At 42.0% G+C, this 21,113-nt stretch overlaps 1 protein-coding gene across 10 annotated transcripts in view; it reads left to right on the top strand.

Annotated features, from left to right (window-relative positions):
• Positions 1–21,113, top strand: part of LOC140204351 (CD99 antigen-like protein 2) — a 269,749-nt gene that overhangs the window by 104,299 nt on the left and 144,337 nt on the right. For all 10 annotated transcript variants that reach the window (XR_011887593.1, XR_011887594.1, XM_072271013.1 and 7 more), the window contains exon 2: positions 16,371–16,430. Coding sequence is in view for 8 of the 10 variants with exons in the window: in XM_072271013.1 (XP_072127114.1) it covers positions 16,371–16,430 (60 nt within the window). In the remaining 2 variants the exon portion in view is untranslated. The remainder of the gene's footprint in view (positions 1–16,370; positions 16,431–21,113) is intronic.

Here is a 21,113-nt window from a genome sequence, read left to right as displayed (position 1 = left end):
ATTTACTAGATTTTTTTTTGAAACTTTGAAATGCTTTGAGACAATGAAGAAGGGAAGATTATTGACAGTTTATGAATTCATGATAAGGAATCTGTGGAAGTCTTGGCAGAAATGGCATTCCCATGGGATTTTTTTGGTTTTTGAGGAAAGGTTAGAGTTGCTAGTGTTCTCCCAGCCTTGGTTTTCTTGCCTATCTTGGTGAAAGAGCTCATGCTGGAAGCAACGGTTATAAAGTGAACCTTGATGCACATCCTCTGTAGGTACTAGGGTACCAGAAGACGTTGATATTATGCCAATGAATCAATCCATTTTCTTCTGAAAGAGGTCACAGTCAAAATCAGGTTTATTATCACTGACTTATGTAATGAAGTTTATTGTTTCCCAGCAGCAGCAAAGTGCAATACATAAAAAAGATTTTTTAAAAACTCCTCAGAGGCCATCTTATTAGGTACACCTAACCTGTACACCTCATTAATGCAAATATCTATCAACAAATCATGTGACAGCAACTCAATGCATAAAAGTATGCAGACATGGTCAAGAGGTTCAGTTGTTCAGACCAAACATCAGAATGGGGAAGAAATGTGATCTAAGTGACTTTGACTGTGGAATGATTGTTGGTGCCAGATGGGGTGGTTTGAGTATCTCTGAAACTGATCTCCTGGGATTTTCACACACAATAGTCTCTAAAGTTTACAGAGAATGGTAGGAAAAACAAAAGACATCCAGTGAGCGGTAGTGGACAAAAAAACCTTTTTAATGAGGAAGGTCAGAGGAGAATGGCCAGACTGGTTCAACTGGTTCAAGCTGACAGAAAGTGACAGTAATACATATACACACACACACACACACACACACACACACACACACACACACACACACACAGAGTAATGTGAAAGTATAAGGCACTCTAGATTTTTTAATATGGTTTGAAATGTTATGGCCTCCACAGAGTCCTGATCTGAACATCTTCGAGGCTGTCTGGGATTACCTGGAGAGATAGAAGCAAGCAAGACAGCCAAAATCTGCAAAAGAGCTGTGCCAAATTCTGCAAGATGCTTGGAACAGCCAACCAGTCAATTTCCTTATAAAACTGCAGGACAGTGTACCTTACGAGAATTGATGTAGTTTTAACGGCAAAGGCTGGTTTCACCAAATATTGATTTGATTTAGTTTTATTTTACTGTTTACTGCTCTTTATAGTAATTTTTTTATACTGTATCTATAAATTTCTCATTATTTTAGAAAGCATCTTCGTTTTACAGAATTTTTCTTATATGTGCCTTGGACATTTGCACAGTACTCTGTGTGTGTATGTGTATATATATAAATTTTGCTGCATTGAACATGCCTGTTCCCCCTTGTTGGATGACTGCCAAAGGATTAGCTGCAGTAGAACTCATGTGAAATTAATGATAGCAAAGAGCATTTCGATCAATATGTGCTTGCAGTCATTGAAGAGTAAGCCTATTTTCCCATGTAAGATCTTGAAATGAGAGGTGACATCAAAGTGACGTATCCAGTATCTTGTACTATAAATCCAGTCACGTAAGCTGATTCATTTAATATTGCCATCAAAATGTGAAGCTGTTCGTATGAAAGAGTACAGTGAAAATTTACAAGGATGTTGCCAGGACTCGAGGAGCTGAGTTACAGGGAAAGGTTGAATAGGTGAGGACTTTGTTCCGTGGAGCGTAGGAGAGTGAGGGAGATTTGATAGAGGTATACAAAGTTATGAGAGGTACAGATAGTGTTAATGCATGTAGTTTTTTTTCCCCACTGAGGCTGGGTGAGACTTAAAATAGAGGTCATAGGTTAAGTGTATATTTAACGGGAACGCCTTCATTCAGAGAGCGGTGTGAGTGTGGAACAAGGGGTCAGTTGAAGTGGTAAATGTGGGATTGATTTAAGAGAAGGTTGAACAAGTGCATGGGTAGGAGGGGATTGGAAGGCTATGGTCAAGCTGCGGGTCAATGAGACTAGGCAGGATAATAGTGTGGAAGTACAGAATGGGCCAAAGGCCTGTTTCTGTGCTGCAGTGCTCTGTGACTCAAGAGTTGTGAGCCAAAACATCACAGAATGCAATGATTTTAGATGTGTAAAGATTTGCGCTTCAAATGAAGCAACATTAGCAATTAATCTGTAGCACTGAATTTCATTTGCATAGTTCTCCTAACACAGCCAAACCTCCAACACAGATGTGAAAATCAGTGCCTAGCAGTGATGAGATCATTGTTAGAGTAAGTGAAGTTCAGTGATGAGATCACTGATAGGGGAGTTGACCAAAGATTGAAAAGATGGGAGGAAATGGAATTGGGGCAGCAGTTAGCATGGCACCACTGCAGCATCAGCAACCTAGGTTCAACTCCCGCCACTGTCTGTAAGGAGTCTGTCTGTTCTTCTCGTGATCGCATGGGTTTCCTCTGTGTGCTCTGGTTTCCTCCCACATTCCAACGGCGTACCAGTTATTAGGTTCATTAGGCACCATTTGGTGGGTGTAATTGGGTGGCGTGGGCTGGTTGGCTGGGAAGAGCCAGTAACCCCGCTGTATATCTCACTAAAATGAAAAGCCAAAAGAGGTGAACAGTACTGGGAGAGATTTGAAGGGAGATGTGAGCTTGATTAGCAGGTTCGTGCAGATCTGAAGGAGTTTTAAAGAACCTGCAGGTAACTAAACCAAACAACTGGAAAACTTCTGAAATGCCCGCTTCGCTGCCGCTGCTACTGTGTGGTAACTGGAATCTCCGGAGCAGAAGGCCCCAAATCCTCGGCTTTGCTTGTTCCAGCGGCCAGGGCTAGGTCGAAGGCGCTCAGCAGAGGATGGTGCTCAGGAGGCTGTATCGGAGGGGCTGGTCAAAGGCTCGAAGTTTTCGGATGGATGGACTCAGTGTTGGCTGTGGTCGGCTGCTTCCAAGGCATCGGCAAGTTGACAGTGCCTGGAGGTTTATGGCAGGGAGCTTCTCCCTTTTGCCGCCGCTATCGGGGACTTGGGAGTCGATCAACTCCGGAACTTTGAGACTTTTTTTTTTGTCGTGCCCATGGTCTGTTCTTTATCAAATTATGGTATTGCTTTGCACTGCTGTAACTATATGTTATAATTATGTAGTTCTGTCAGTGTTAGTCTTTGGTTTGTCCTGTTTTCTGTGATACCACTCTGGAGAAACATTGTATCATTTCTTAATGCATGTATGCATTTCTAAATGACAATAAAAGAGGACTGAGTGTTCTCATAATCTAAAAAAAGTCATTAAGTGAGAATACTACCTTACTGGAGTCGTGGTTGAAGAGACCATGGAGGAGTGGGAGAGTTGGACTTGGGAACATCGGAAGGGGAGTTGCCTATTAATCTCTTTGCTTTTGCTTTGCTGTTGGTTCATCACTGATCTAGACTTCCTTTATATCCTCTCTGCATTTATCTAACAAACTTGCATATGACTCTTGGGTTTTTTGTGACCTGTTGACATTTTTGAGTTCTCCTAAATAGCTCAGCCCCAGCTTTAAGCCGGTATCTGTTCATTCATTATTTCCCTCATTGGAACCAAGTACAGCCCAACACAGTCCTGACCTTGAAACCTTCTTTAAGATCAGTCTAACCCTTCCCTCCACATAGCCCTCCATTTTTATTTCATCCAGGTACCAATAAGACCATAAAACATAGGAGCAGAATTAGGCTATTCAGCCCTTCAGCTCCGCTCTGCCATTCCATCATGGCTGATTTATTATCCCTTCAACCCCATTCTTCTGCATCTTTCCATTACCTTTGACACCCTTACTAAACAAGGACCTATCAACCTCCACTTTAAATATACCCAGTGACTTGAGCTCCAGAGCCATCTGTGGCAATGAATTCCACCGATTCACCAGCCTCTGGATAAAGATATTCCTCCTCATCTTTGTTCTAAAGGGACATCCTGTGTTCTGAAACCATGGCCTCTGGTCCTAGGCTCCTCCACTCTTACCTATGTAAGAGTCTTTTAAATGTCTCTAAAGTATCTGCCTCTGCCACCATTCCTTACAGCACTTTCTATGCACCAACTACTCCAGTGTCTAAAAATTAACTCTGACTGTGCTTTCCTCCAAATCATCTTAAAATTATCCCCCTCGTATTAGCGATTTCCACCTTGGGGATAGAGGTCTCTGGCAGGACTTGCTTTAGGCATCTTATCATCTTGTACACATCTACCAAGTTACCTCTCATCCTCCCTCACCCCAAAGAGAAAAAAACCCAAGCTCGCTCAACCTACCCTCCAAAGACATGTTCTCTAATCCAGGCAGTATCCTGCTAGATCTTTGCTGCATCATCTCTAAAGCTTCGACATCCTTCTTATAAATGAGACAACTAGAACTGAACACAATACTTAAATTGTGGTCTGACATTCCAAGTTTTATAGAGCTGTAATATTACCTCAAAATAAAAATACAGATTGGAGGTGTTTGCTGTTCTGAGGCAAATCAGGATAGATAAAGCATCAGGGCCTGATAAGGAACCATAGAACCATAACCCTAGAAACTACAGCGCAGAAACAGGCCTTTTGGCCCTTCTTGGCTGTGCCAAACCATTTTCCGCCTAGTCCCACTGATCTGCACACGGACCATATCCCTCCATACACCTCCCATCCATGTATCTGTCCAATTTATTTTTAAATGTTAAAAAAGAACCTGCATTTACCACCTCGTCTGGCAGCTCATTCCATACTCCCACCACTCCCTGTGTGAAGAAGCCCCCCTTTAAACTTTTCCCTCCCTCACCCTTAACCCATGTCCTCTGGTTTTTTTTCTCCCCTTGCCTCAGTGGAAAAAGCCTGCTTGCATTCACTCTATCTATATCCATCATAATTTTATATACCTCTATCAAATCTCCCCTCATTCTTCTACGCTCCAGGGAATAAAGTCCTAACCTATTCAACCTTTCTCTGTAACTGAGTTTCTCAAGTCCTGGCAACATCCGTGTAAACCTTCTCTGCACTCTTTCAACCTTATTTATATCCTTCCTGTAATTTGGTGACCAAAACTGAACACAATACTCCAGATTCGGCCTCACCAATGCCTTATACAACCTCATCATAACATTCCAGCTCTTATACTCAATACTTTGATTAATAAAGGCCAATGTGCCAAAAGCTCTCTTTACGACCCTATCTACCTGTGACGCCACTTTTAGGGAATTTTGTATCTGTATTCCCAGATCCCTCCTCAGTGCCTTACCATTAACCCTGTATGTTCTACCTTGGTTTGTCCTTCCAACGTGCAATACCTCACACTTGTCTGTATTAAACTCCATTTGCCATTTTTCAACCCATTTTTCCAGCTGGTCCAAATCCCTCTGCAGGCTCTGAAAACCTTCCTCACTGTCTACTACACCTCCAATCTTTGTATCATCAGCAAATTTGCTGATCCAATTTACCACATTATCATCCAGATCATTGATATAGATGACAAATAACAATGGACCCAGCACTGATCCCTGTGGCACACCACTAGTCACAGGCCTCCATTCGGAGAAGCAATTCTCTACTACCACTCTTTGGCTTCTTCCATTGAGCCAATGTCTTATCCAATTTACCACCTCTCCATGTATACCTAGCGACTGAATTTTCCAAACTAACCTCCCATGCGGGACCTTAGTTGCCTAAGATCCTACGAGAGGCAAGTGCAGAAATTGCCGAGGCCCTGGCAGTGATATTTAAATCATTTGTGATGACATGAAAGGTACCAAAGGATTAGAGGATAGCCAATGTTGTTCTACTGTTTATGAAAGGCTCTAAACATAAACCACAAAATTATAGGCCCGTAGTCTGACATCAGTAGTGGGAAAGTTATTGGAATGTATTCTGAGGGACTGGATTTATAAGTATTCGGATAGACATTGACTGATTAAGGATAGTCAGCATGGCTTTGTGCATGGTAGGTCATGTCTAACCAATCTTAGAGAGTTTTTCAAGGAAGTCAGCAGGAAAGTGGATGGAGCAAGGCAGTAGATGTTGTCTACGTGGACTTTAGCAAGGCATTTGACAAGGTTCCACACGGGAGGTTGGTCAAGAAGGTTCAGTCGCTCACCATTCAAGATGAGGTAGTACACATGAGGAATTCTGCAGATGCTGGAAATTCAAGCAACACACAAGTTGCTGGTGAACGCAGCAGGCTAGGCAGCATCTCTAGGAAGAGGTACAGTCAACGTTTCGGGCCGAGGCCCTTCATCAGGACTAACTGAAGGAAGAGCTAGTAAGAGATTTGAAAGTGGGAGGGGGAGGGGGAGATCCAAAATGATAGGAGAAGACAGGAGGGAGAGGGATGGAGCCAAGAGCTGGACAGGTGATTGGCAAAAGGGATATGAGAGGATCATGGGACAGGAGGCCCAGGGAGAAGGAAAAGGAGGAGGGGGGGAAAAACCCAGAGGATGAGCAAGGGGTATAGTCAGAGAGACAGAGGGAGAAAAAGGAGAGAGAGAGAGAAAGAATGTGTGTATATAAATAAATAACGGATGGGGTACGAGGGGGAGGTGGGGCATTAGTGGAAGTTAGAGAAGTTAATGTTCATGCCATCAGGTTGGAGGCTACCCAGACGGAATATAAGGAGTTGTTCCTCCAACCTGAGTGTGGCTTCATCTTTACAGTAGAGGAGGCCGTGGATAGACATGTCAGAATGGGAATGGGATGTGGAATTAAAATGTGTGGCCACTGGGAGATCCTGCTTTCTCTGGCGGACAGAGCGTAGATGTTCAGCAAAACGATCTCCCAGTCTGTGTCGGGTCTTGCCAATATATAGAAGGCCACATCAGGAGCACCGGACGCAGTATATCACCCCAGCTGACTCACAGGTGAAGTGTTGCCTCACCTGGAAGGACTGTTTGGGGCCCTGAATGGTGGTGAGGGAGGAAGTGTAAGGGCATGTGTAGCACTTGTTCCGCTTACACGGATAAGTGCCAGGAGGGAGATCAGTGGGGAGGGATGGGGGGGGGACGAATGGACAAGGGAGTTGTGTAGGGAGCGATCCCTGCGGAAAGCAGAGGTGGGGAAGGGAAAGATGTGCTTAGTGGTGGGATCCCGTTGGAGGTGGCGGAAGTTACGGAGAATAATATGTTGGACCCGGAGGCTGGTAGGGTGTTAGGTGAGAACTAGGGGGACCCTATTCCTAGTGGGGTGACAGGAGGATGGAGAGAGAGCAGATGTGCGTGAAATGGGGGGGATGCATTTGAGAGCAGAGTTGATGGTGGAGGAAGGGAAGCCCCTTTCTTTAAAAAAAGGAGGACATCTCCCTTGTCCTGGAATGAAAAGCCTCATCCTGAGAGCAGATGCGGCGGAGACAGAGATGAGGTAGTAAATTGGATTAGACATTGGCTTTGTGGGAGAAGCCAAAGAGTGGTAGTAGATGGTTGCCTCTCTGATTGGAGGCCTGTGACTAGAGGAGTACTACAGGGATCGGTGTTCTGTTTGTTGTTGTTTGATATCTATATCAATGATCTAGATGATGATATGGTTAACTGGATTAGCAAATTTGCGGATGACACCAAGTTTGGGGGTGCAGTGGACAGCGAGGAAGGTGATAAAGCTTGCAGCAGGATCTGGATCAGCTGGAAAATTCAGATGAATTTTAATGTAGACAAGTGTGAAGTGTTACACTTCAGTAGGATCAAACAGAGGAGGTCTTACACAGTGAACACTCGGGCTCTGAGAAATGTGTTAGGACAAAGGGATCTGAGAGTAGAAGTCCCTAATTAGTAGAAAGAGGTGTCAGGTAGATAGGATCACAAAGAAAGCTTTTGGCACATTGACATTCATAATTCAAAGTATTTAGTACAGGAGATGGGATGTTATGTTGATGTTGTATAGGACATTGGTGAAGCCTAATTTGGAGTACTGTGTGCAGTTTTGGTCACCTACCTACAGGAAAGATGTAAATAAGATTGAAAAAGTACAGAGAAAATGTTGTCAGGACTGGAGGACCTGAGTTAAAAGGAAAGACTGAATAGGTTAGGACTTTATTCCTTGGAACATAAAAGATTGAGAGGAGATTTGATAGAGGTATATAAAATTATAAAGGGTATAGATAAGGAAAATGCAAGCAGGCTTTTTCCCACTGAGGTTGGGTAAGACTACAACTGGAGGCTATGGGTTAAGGGTGAAAGGTGAAATGTTTAAGGAGAATGTGAGGGGAAGCTTCTTCACTCAGAGGTCATGAGAGTGCGGAACAAGCTGCCAGCTCAAGTGATGCATGCCAGCTCAATTTCAATGTTATGCGAAATTTGGATAGGTACTGGACGGTAGGGGTTTGGAGGGCTGTGCTCCTGGTGCAGGACAATAAGAGTAGGCAGTTTAAATGGTTCTGGCATGGCCTAGATGGGCGGAAGGGCCTGTTTCAGAGCTGTATTTTTCTATGACTCAATTATCAAAGTAAATTTGTTATCAAAGTGCATATATATCACCATATACTACCTTGAGATGCATTTTCTTGCAGACGTTCACATTAGAGACAAAGAAACACAATAGAATCAATGAAAAACTACACGCACAGACTGACAACCAACCAATATACAAAAGAAGGCAATTTTTTAAAATGCAATAATATATGGTAAATAAATCAGTAAATAATACCGAGAACATGATTTGTAGAGTCCTTGGAAGTGTGTTTATAGGTTGTGGAATTATTTCAGGACTGAGCTGAATGAAGTTATCTGGTTCAGGATCCACACCACCAGGTTCAGGAATAGTTATTACCCTTCTACCATCAGGCTCTTGAAATCACTCTTCTCACTAACGAAGGCAAACACACCTTTTCAACTTGCATGCACAACTTTGTGGGATTAATGGCAGCAATTTCTCTGCACTTAAGCTTGTTGAATTATTTTCGGATTTCAGTCACCTCAGTCATTACCAATCCACCTTCCGTACCACATGCAGGCTGGATGGTTGTCTCTGGAGTTTTACACTAATTGCAGGGCGTTAGGCTGGAACTGCCAGTGTCCTAGACGAGCGTTTCTGCAGTGAGATGGATGCTGTCACGCTGCTGAGATATCATTAGACAGTTCCAGTGCTGGGTGTGAGGTTTCAAATCAAGAGAGTGAAATAGGACAGCAAAGTTAATCAGACGTTGATTCATGCTGAGAAATTATCTGGACAAAGAGGACAAAACTGGTCATTTGGACTCAATATTTTGTAAAGGTTAAAGGTTACTAAAGTTCACTACCACTGGAACTGTATGAGTTTCCTCCATATCCTGCAAACCCTTGTATGATAAAACACTTACAAGCATAACACCTATAGATTAGGACTTTATTCCGTGGAGTGTAGGAGAATGATGAGAGATTTGATAAAGGTAAACAAAATTATAGAGAGGCTAAATACAAACAAGCTTTTTCCACTTGGATTGTGTGAGACTAGAACTAGAGGCCATGTATTAAGATAGAAAGGTGAAATATTTAGGTGGGTCCTGAGGGAGAACTTCTTTACTCAGACGATAGTGAGATTATGGAGCGAGCTGCCAGCAGAAGTGGTTGATGTGGGTTCAGGTGCAATATTTAAGTGAAGTTTGGTAAGCAGATGGATGGGGGGTCTATGGTCCAGGTGTTGGTCAATAGTACTAGGCAGAATAACAGTTTGGCCTTGACTAGATGGGCAGAATGGGCTGTTTCTGGCTGTAGTGCTGTATCACTCCAGGCACTTCACATTTTGTCATTTTTTTATGAATGGAAATAATTATCACTGATCTAAATTACAAATCTGGGCTACACATTAATTGTTGCTGTGGAATTTATGGCGACCTTTGCAATGTGCCCAGTTACAGTAGGGATGGAGTTGGACGGAGAACAGAAACAGGTATTCAGATCAAACAGCCTCACTGAACATTCTGATTATCTCCACACTCTTAGCAGGAAATTAACATCATTCTAATAACCTTCCGAGAAATGCTAAGTGCAAGATTAATTTTCAGGGCCAGTCAATGCTGCAAATGAAGGGACGTACAAGTTATAAAGTACGTCAGACTGACAATTAAGGTCATTGGATAAGTTACAGGGGCAGCAGACAAAAGAATGAGTTGGCATGCTTCCAGCTATGAGGTCATGGAGTTGGTGGCTGTGTGAAACACAGCTCTCCGACTTGGCTGCCTGCCCTGCTTTAGCAGCATGGTTTACTGTGCTGCGATGGCTTGTGCGATAGCACTAGTGCCACACATTCCCCTTCTGTCAAGAGTGCTGATGGCTGACTGTTTATGTATAGCCTGCCAGGAGAGGTTATTTCAGTTAGTGACATTTTATATAAAGTTCTCTGCGGCATGTGCTTTGCCAGCTGATCTACCTTGGGTAGCTGTAGTGCAGCTATAATAGGCTGCAGCTCTTTTGCGACTGAGAGGAGAATTAGAAATCCCAGCAGGTTACCTGCTCCCTTGTCCTATCGGCAGCGAGAAAGCATGTGTGGACGTCTGGAGAGAGCAGATGGGGCTCAGTCACCAGAAGCCGCCTAATAGCTTACTGTTTAGGCTTGCACGCAGATCTTGATCACTTCAGCAAAGCCTTGGTGCTCTTGTATCTCCAGTATGGGTCAGTCCCAAGCAAGAAATGGAAGGGCAAATCTTTAGTTCACTTCCCAAACCCGAGTCTGCCTGTCTACCTATGTATCTGTGAGATACAGCATGGTAACTGGCCCGACTAACCCATAAGAATTTGGAATGTGGGAGGAAACTGGAGCACCCAAAGAAAACCTACGCGGTCAATGGGGGAGCACGCAAACTCCTTACAGACAGCAGCGGGAATTGAACTTGAGTCGCTGGTGTTCCAGTAGTGTTACACTAACTGCTACGCTACCGAGAATTGGATCACCAATATGGGTCAGTCCCTTGCAAGGAATGGAAGTGAGAACCTTTATTTCACTTCCCACACCCTACCTCCGTATCACAAAAGCTATCAATCTATCTGTCTGTCCGGACAACGGATGGACAGAAAGATGGACAACTTTCATGTAAGGAAGTAAGGTGAGGGAAGTGAAATGAAGGTAGATGTAGGTAGATAACAGACAACTGTAGAGCTCCGTTCTCTCCAGACATCTACGATGCTCTGTCTGTCTATCTGTGTATCTATCAATGACGTCCAGCACGGTAACTGGCCCTTCTGGCCCAACAAGCCTGCATTGCCTGTGTGACCAATTAACCTACTAACCCATATGAATTTGGAATATGGGAGGAAACTGAAGCACCTGGAGCAAACCCACGTGGTCAATGGGAGAACATACAAGCTCCTCCCAGACAGCCACGGGAACTGAGCTCTGGTCACTGGTGCTATAATAGCGTTAAACTAGCCGCTACGCTACCGAGAATTTGATCACCAATATGGGTCAGTCCCCTGCAAGGACTGGAGGTGAGGGCCTTTATTCCACTTCCCACATCCTACCCCTACTTCTCACGGACGCTCCAGCAACATGTGCACTGGCATCCAGGTTATGCTTTAATAGAACAGGCAAGAATCTAATCAGATGCCTCTTACCTGAGGCAATAATGACAGGCACATCATCTTCATCATAATCCACTAGGGACAGACATAGAGAACAAGCACACATTCCACATTTACATCCAGTGGCCACTTTATTAGGTACACCTGTACATCTGCTCATTAGTGCAAATATCTAATCAGCCAATCATGTGACAGCAACTCAATGCATAAAAGTGCACAGACATGGTCAAGCGGTTCAGTTATTTTTCGGTCCAAACATCAGAATGGGGAAGAAATGTGACTTTGACCGTGGAGTGATTGTTGGTGCCAGACAGGGTGGTTTGAGTATCTCAGAAATTGATGATCTTCTGGGATTTTCACACACAACTGTCCCTAGAGTTTGGAGAGGGTGGTGTGAAAAACAAAATAAGATCCAGTGAGTGACAGTTCTGTGGACAAAAGCATGTTGTTAATGACAGAAGTCAGGGAGAATTTGTCAAACTGGTTGAAGCTGACAGGAAGGCAGTAGTAGTCATAGTCATACTTCACTGATCCGGGGGGAAATTGGTTTTCGTTTAGTAACTCAAGTAACCACGTGTTACAACAGTTGTGTGCAGAAGTGCATCTCTGAACACTCAACACGCCAAACATTGAAGTGGATGGGCTACAGCAGCAGAAGACCACAAACGTACACTCAGTGGCCACTTTATTAGGTACAGAAGGTACCAAGTAAAGTAGCCACTGAGTATAAATCCTTATACCTGACAACATTACAAATTCATTCATAATTTGTAACTACATTATTACAGATTAGGCTATTTAAAATATAGTTGCCAGTTATTAAAACATTTATTTTATCAACCATCAAGCCGTTTACTTCTGGGTGACCCTTTCTTGAACAGAACCATTTTAATATCTTAATTGAATATCATTAAATAGAAACTGCCTTCAATGGCATGCTCGGGTTTCTTTCTTTAAGCAGCGAATGCTGTAGCTCCTGTCTGCAAAAATCAGGGACAAAGAATTGCCAGTCTCTTCCTCTTCAAACGCGCCTCCTGCTGGTGAGTGAGCAAAACAGCTTGAGCAGCCAATAAAGATAAAGATTACAAACATAAAGAGTACCACACGCAGAAAATGCTGGAGAAACTCAGCAAGTCAGGCAACATCCATGGAGAGGCATTTGGGGCCCAGACCTTCAGGATGTAATTCTCAATTTCGAGCATCTGAAGAATCTCTTATGTTTAAAAATAAAGATCAGCTTTATTTGTCGCGCGTACATTGAAACGTGCAGTGAAGTGCATCATTTGCATCAAATCAAATCAGGTAGGAACAACTTGTAACTGTTGCCAAGCTTCTGGTGCCTACATAACATACCCACAACCTATTAACCCTAACCCTAACTGTACGTCTTCGAGCATCTGGAGAAACCCACAAGGTCATGGGGACAATGTAGAAACTTCTTACTGGTGGTGGCGGGAATCGAACCCCGATCAGTGATCATTGGTGCCATAAAGCTAGAGTTCTAACCTCTACACTACTATGTAGCAGTTTGTGGAGACTGCATCCCTGACAGCAGCAAAGACACAGAGTGGGCAGAACCAAGTGGCAGATGAAAAATATTGGTGAGAGATTAATGTTATTAGCTTTGCCGAGATGTACTTACTCATTGTGAACAGATCAAGCATAGTTAGTCTCATGTTTGTGGCATAGCCAATCAGTATGTGATTGAAAGCAATCTCTCAATGGAGTATTTAGAACAGATGTAGAGAATTGATTTGTTATTGGGTGGAAATAATCAATAAAATGATCAATGAAGAAGGAATAGATTTTACTTGATCACCAGGCAATTGCAATGAAAGTACCTTCGGGTTTTTCATGTTCTGTTTAACATGAATGCTGCACAGATGTTTCGATGTACATGTGACAAATAAAGCTAATCTTATAAAGCTAATCTCGCTTGCTGAACATGAGAGGGAACCCACTGCTCTTTTGGACAGAGGTGAAAATTAGAACATAGAACACCACAGCGCAGTACAGGCCCTGCGGCCCACAATGTTGTACTGACCTTTTATTTCAACCTAACCCTTCCCTCCCATTTAGCCTCAATATTTCTGTCTCTATGTACTGATCTAAGAGTTTCTCAAATGACCCCAATGCAGAAGTTCCCAACCTGGGGTCACCTGACACCTTGCTTAATGATATTGGTCCATGGCGTAAAAAAGGTTGGGAACTCTTGCTGTAATGTATCTGCCTCTACCACCTCCCCTGACAGGAAATTCCATTCACTCACCACTTCTGTGTAAAATAAAAATCACCTCTAACATTACGCCTATACTTTCCTCCACTTCCTAGACATTTTGGGATTACCTGGTGTGATTTACATTTGACATGTTAAGAAGTTTGCCCATTGTTGGTTAGATTAGGTAAGAAGGGAAACCCCCACAAGTTTCTTTGAATGGAAGATAATTAATTTAAATCCAAGTGAAAAATGCCAAGAGCCGTTGGGATTCCACTCAGTGCTCTCAGTTATATCTGTATTGGACAACACATTCATCATCATGAGTAGACTATGGGAAAAACTTGCTTTGGAGAAGTATCGCCATCCTTTGACTTGGTGAAGTGCTGGATCAAAGGTTCTTGCAGAAAATATAAGTGAATGGGGTAGAGGTAACACAGACATAGGTAGGCAACAAACTGGGGAGGTATAATGGATCTTTATCTCTTTGGCAAAGGGTCACTGCTGTGGTTTATCTTTTTATAATATTAGAAACCTTAATGAAGACGCTCAGGGTATGATTGCTAAATTTGCTGGTAATACAATTTAGCTAGGAAAGTAAGTTGTGATGAGGGTATAAGAAGACGACTAGGAGATATAGATAGGTTAAGTGAGTGGGCAAAGATCTGGCAGGTAAAGCATAATGTGAGAAACTATGAAGTTATTTATTTTAGCAGGAAAACTAAAAAAAATTTGAGATAATGCAGAGCGTTGAGATGCAGGAGGACCCCGGAGGTTCTCACTTCTCCCCTCTTCCATCTGGCAGAAAATACAAAAGTCTGAAAGCATATACCACCAGGATCAAGGACAGCTTCTACCCCACTGGTATGAGACTATTAAATAGTTCCCTAGTCATATAAGTTGATTCTTGACGTCACAATCTATTTATCAATTTATTTTGAACACATGTTTCGCAAAGGGCTAGAATACAGGTACTGATGTACAAATAAGGAAAGCTAACAAAATGTGATTGCAGGGCAGAATGCTTCAGTTCTGTAAAATGTGGGTAGAAGCCACATCTGTCTCCCGTAAGGAAGGATAATAATTTATTGTATGCAGATCAGAGTAGGTTTACTGTAATACCAGGAATATTTGGATTACTCTATGAGGAAAGGTTGAACAGTCTGGTGTTGTATGAGTTCAGAAGAGTGAGAGGGCACTTCAATGAAAGACATAAGTGATCTTGAGTGATCATGATATAATGGTTGTGGAGATGATTTCTCTTGTGAAGAGTCTGGAGGGGGTCACGGTTTAAAAACAAATGCTTGCCCACTTGAAGATGAGGTGAAATTGTTTTCATAGAAGATCTTGAGCGTTTGAAACTCTGATCAAAGGATAGTGGAAACAAAGTCTTTGAATAACTTTAAGGCAAAGGCAGGTAGGTCCTTAAGCTATGTTAGGCGTCTAATGGTGAGAATGCTGACCATGAGGTATACAATAAAAGCAGGATTTGGCCATTCGGTCCATCGAGTCTGCTCTGCTATTCCATTTATTATTCCTGTCATTCCCATTCTCCTGTCTTCTCCCTGTAACATTTAATATCCTTACTAATCAAGAATCTATCAACCTCCAGTTCAAATATACCAAATGATGGCCATTTGTGGCAATGAATTCCACAGATTCATAACTCTCTGGTTAAAGAAATTACTCTTCATCTCTGTTTTAATGTGAAGTCCTTGTATTCTGAGGCTGTGCCCTCTAGTCCTAGATACCATCGCTATTAGAAACATCCTGTCCACATCCATTCTGTCTCGGTCTTTAAATATTCTAAACCTGGGGTGCAGTCCCCTTGGGGGTCCATGAACTCGGATGGAAAAAATTTACATCTTTATTTTCACTAATCTCTAACTGAAATTTAGCAATTCCTTCAATGATGAAGGTAAGCAACAAACCACAGTAGTATCAGCAGTACCTGTGACTTTGTCATCAGTAGATATCACAGATATTTTCACATCACATTGTAGTTGTTACAGATACCTCAAAATAATTGTTTACAATACGCTCATCACGACTTTGAAATTATGTTAGTTACTATACCCATCGCTGGATCGAACGTAATCGCAGTCTTCCTGTCTGCAGATACTCTTGCGATGTAACTGGCCAACTATCGGGCAGCCCTGTGATTGGATGTCCAATGTGACGTGGGTGTGGCTTTGTTAGAGACCACCCCACAGTTCAATGTTCTTATTCAAGTGAAGGAACAACAGCATTCACACAGATATGTCTTTGAAAAATTAAATTAAATTTTAACTTGCCTGTATTTTAAATGGGTGACCTTGTTATTTGATGAGTTAATAAAGAAGCACATATATTACTATGACACAAATTTGCTTTTATATTATTCTGGTAACAGTATTTACAATACAATTGGTTTCTTTTGTAATCTGATGTATTTTATTTTATATATTTAAATACATTATTCTGAGAATGGTCCTTAGGCTTCACTGGACTGCCAAAGGGGTCCATGGCATATAAAAGGTTAAGAGCCCCTATAGGGTTTTCTTCCTTCATTAAGTTGTGCTTGTAGTCAAATCGGACATAACTTTACTGAATTGCAGAGCAGTCTTGATGATCTGTTGGGGCTTTCTCCTCATTATAAATTCATATAACAATGTAACAGAAAATAGACCTGATGAAATGTTTGCAATGAGTCTAATATTTTACATTTTGCTTCAGTTTTAGGTGATGATGGATTTAACTTGGAGGATGCTCTTGACGATACCACCTTGAGACCAAGTAAGTTCAGAATTGGAGACAGTGTGCCTCAATGTTTTTGCGTGAGTGTCACGTGGATTTTCACAAAGGTGGAGAATCAAGCTTCTAGGTATACATAATTCTAAATCCGCTTTCAGAGTTTCAAAACAATGCAATGGTAGCTTTACTTGATTTTTTTAAAAAATTGATTTTATTTATAACAGTCCCTTCCAGCCCAAAATCCCACAATGCCCAATTATACCCATGTGTCCGATTAATCTACTAACCTGAATGTCTTTGGAATGTGGGAGGAAACTGGAGCACCCCGGGGGAAACCCACCCAGTCACGGGAAGAACGTACAAACTTCTTAGAGACAGCAGCAGAATCGAACCTGCATCTCTAGCGCTGTATGCTAACTGCTACACTACAATATTCTTCCATGAAGAATATTGAAATCCTGAATACTAATTTTTGTAGCAATATAATGCACAAGGAGATCTAGTCTAAGCTGTGTCTCAGACATTTTTCGACACCATCAGAGTTTGCACGGAGTATAGAATGGTCACTGCAATAAATTAATTAATAATGGTCAGACATAGCCCAACAAACCTAAGCTCCATCTCCAACCTAACCATATCAGTGTTATGGTTGCAGAGTTAATCCATTATCCTATAATCTGAATGTGTTGTTATATGTGTGCATAAAGAACTGCGGTTCCCAGTGGGCAGTGTGGGCGGAAAATAAATCTGATTCTGATTCTAGTCTCACCTAACCTGAGGTTAGGTGAGACTAGAATCAGAATCAGATTTATTTTCACTGACATATGTTGTGAAATTTGTTGTTTTGTGGCAGCAGTGCATTGCAATCATAAACCTTTCTATAAATTACAATAAGAAATTAGATTTTTTTAAAAATGTGGCAGAAAACAGAGGGCAACCATAATGAGATAGTGTTCATGGACCATTCAGGAATCTGACGGCAAGGGGGAAGAATCTCCTCCTAAAACATTGAGTGTGTGTCTTCAGGCTCTTGAAGTTCCTTCCTGAAGGTAGTGATGAGAAGAGGGCACATACTGGGCAGTGAGGGTCCTTAATGATGGATGATAGGTTAAGGGTGAAAGGTGAAATATTTAAGGAGAACTTGAGGAGGAACTTCTTCACTCAGAGGGTGAAGAAGTGAAGTGATGGATGAGGGCTTGATTTCAACACTAAAGAGAAGTTTGTATAGGAACCGTACCTGGATTGGAGAGGTAAGCAGAGCTATGCTCGAGGTTCAACAGTACCAGGCAGAATAACAGTTCAGTGCAGACGACATGAGCCGAAGGGCCTGTTTCTCTGCTGTAGTGCTCTATAATTCTATGAGTGGTCACACAGCTAAAAAAAAGATTAAAATAGATATTTTTTCAGGAAACTTTGTAAAGGCAAGTTTCTTCGAATATGGATTTAATTGATAATAATCCCGTAAATCACTTAACATAAACTGGAATCAATATATGTGTTTGAGAAAGAAATTCTTTAAAGCCAAACCTTAATGAAATGTCCTGAGATTCTTAATCAGACCCAGCCCCCACTTCTCTCTCCAACGCTAGCTCTCTCACACCATGAACGGCTGGGTAATCTCCTGCCAGAATCAGTGAAAAAGGCATCAGTGGAAAAGCTAAATAATCCCACTCCAGTCCCAAGAGATGATCAAACATATTCTGGGATTTACGTTCCACAGAACACTGGCCAAAAAATCCCACTCCAATCCTCAGATGATCAAACACATTCTGGAAATCATATCGCACAAAACACTGGCTGTGGTTCACATAGTGCGATGTGAATCCAGCCAGAAAATCACCCGGCTTCCCTTGGAATAGTTGCAAAGAATCCACTGTAGCAAGCAACTGGCAACTGACTCCAAAGGTTAATGACCAGTGAAAAGAAAATTCTCCTGACATCCAACCTCACATGTTATGTGCAATTCCCCTGATCCTCCAGAACCTCTCATTCTAATAACCCACCCGCATGGACTAGATCTAATGCTTCTGTAATCACACAGATATCAGTCAGATCCCCCTGAGGGTTCATGCTACCCCAGTGCAAAAATAAATAGCTCTTCATCCCTGCTACTTTAAAGCATACAAAAGGATTCAATTTTAACATTGGAGGAGCTAATCAGATTGACTGGTTTTGAAAATAGAAAGAAAAATTAGCTGAAACTTTTAAATAAAAGCAGAAAATGTTGGAAACCTTCACAGGTCAGGCAGCATCTGTCAAAAGCTCTTTATCCTGAAAAGCTTAACACAGCCTGACTTGCTGGGTATTTCCGCAAATCTCTGCTTTTATCTCAGATTCAAAGCCCAAAACCTTCAAAGTAAATTTATTATCAAATTATGTATATGTCACCATATACAGGCATGAGGTGCATTTTCACGCAGGCGTTCACATGAAAATGAAGAACTTGAAAAAAATTACAAAAAAAAAGAAAATGAAGAACTACACACAACAATCTAAATGCAATGGAAGACTAACTGTGCAAACAATAAATAAGTAATACAGAGAATATGAGTTGTAGAGGCTTGGAAAGTGAGTCCATAGGTTGTGGAATCAATTCAGAGTTGAGGTGAGTGAAGTTATCCACGCCAGTTCAGGAGCCTGATCATTAAATGGTAATAACTGCTCCTGAAGCCAGTGGTGTGGGACCGAAGGTCCCTGTGTCTCCTTCCCGATAGCAGCAAGTGAGAAGAGAGCATGGCCAGGATGATGGGGGTCCTTGATAATTTCTTGTGGCACATTCCACAGTATCTGCAGTTCTTTTTTTTATTCCTTAACTTGTACTTTCTTTGATCTTATTTCAAACTCCAGTTTAAGGAACTCCACTCTCTTAAATCTGGTGATTTCTGCCTGAGTCCCTAGCTAGGATATTTTATTTTTCATTCACTAAGATGAGTCTAAAGCTAAATCCAGTATTCCATTTGAGATCTTAAAATAAAACACACAGTCCTTGTAGCTCTTTTAAGATAAGATGAATTTTATGTGTCACATGTGTTTCAAAACAGATGAAGCCACACTCAGGTTGGAGGAATAACACCTTATGTTCCGTCTGGGTACCCTCCAACCTGATGACATCAACATTGACTTCTCAAACTTCCACTAATGCCCCACCTCCCCCTTGTACCCCATCCGTTATTTATTTATATACAGACATTCTTTTTCTCTCTCTCCTTTTTCTCCCTCTGTCCATCTCACTATACCCCTTGTCCATCCTCCGGGCTTCCCCCCTCCCCCTTTCTTTCTCCCTAGGCCTCCCGTCCCATGATCCTGTCATATTCCTTTTGCCAATCAACTTTCCAGATCCCTCCCCCTCCTGTCTTCTCCTATCATTTGGGATCTCCCCCTCACCCCCCCCCACTTTCAAATCCCTTACTATCTCTTCTTTCAGTTAGTCCTGACGAAGGGTCTCAGCCCAAAACGTCGACTGTACCTCTTCCTATAGGTGCTGCCTGGCCTGCTGCGTTCACTAGCAACTTTGATGTGTGTTGAGTGAAATATGTTGTTTGCATCAAGGACCAACACAGTCCGAGGATGTGCGGCTGGTGCCAATATCACATGGCAATATCTTACTAAACCTAATCTGTAGGTCTTTAGAATGTGAGAGGAAACTGGAGCACCTGGAGGAGACAACATGGTCACAGGGAGATTGTACAAACTCCTTACAGACAGTGGCAGGAAATTGAACTGCATCACTGGTGCTATGAAGCTACCATGCCATCCTGTCTTGTATTCTGTTGTTCATGTAAAACAACAATAAAAATTTCCATTTATATGGTACAGGTAGTACTGCTATAAAGCAATAATTGTGTTTCTAAGAAACCTGGCTTAATAGAAAGCCATGTTATCGTATAAGAGGCTGTAGTTTCCTTCGAAGCACAGATTGAAATAGGTTTTCCATATTGCGATTGAATTAAAATCAGTGCAGCCCATATAATGCGAATAGTGTTCCCTAATCTATCAATCATGTTACAAGCAATTTGCGTTAGGATTTGCATTACAGCAGAACTACCTGTACATTTGATGGAACAAAAACAGCCGAAGACGCTCATTGTCAAAATTAACATCTGTGACGTTTACATTTACACCATCTGCCTTTGGTTATGAAGAACATCTGAAGAGAAGAAAGATAGCTAGAGGGTCAAGGGAGGGAATTTCAGAGGTTGAGTCCTCTGATGATGAAGGCGTCGCCACAGGCAACAGGCTCATTAAATTTAAAGGTGAACAAGAAGCCCAGAATTAGAAAAGTGTCAGATCCTTAAGTGAGTTGAAAAGTTGGAAGAAAATGTAAAGAGATGGAAGATTTGGCCAATGGGAGGAACAAGAAATTTCAAATAGTGGCTTGGCTTAACTGGTATTTTATATAGGCCAGTAAGCATAGGGTGCTGGGTGAACTGGACTTGGTTTAACTGAAAATGTGGGTGGCAGATTGATGTTCCCACTGTGTGTGATATTATAATAATATAGAAATATTCAGTAACGCCAAGAAGCAGCAGTCAATGAGCCTTGGGGAAAACAAGATGTCAGGATCTCTTCTGACAGGACCCAGCTTTGTTTTGTCCAAAGATGTCTCCTGCTGTTCAGGATCCTTATGTAAACCCCACAACAAAATCAACCAATATAAGATTATAGGTTAAAGATGGAAGGTGAAATATATTTCAGAGGAACCTGAGCGGGTGGTGCCAGTGTGGA

The sequence above is a fragment of the Mobula birostris genome, chromosome 10, assembly GCF_030028105.1.
Source record: "Mobula birostris isolate sMobBir1 chromosome 10, sMobBir1.hap1, whole genome shotgun sequence".
NCBI classification, from domain to species: domain Eukaryota; kingdom Metazoa; phylum Chordata; class Chondrichthyes; order Myliobatiformes; family Myliobatidae; genus Mobula; species Mobula birostris.
Note: the sequence above shows the minus strand (reverse complement) of the source record. Positions and strands in the feature narration are given on the sequence as shown.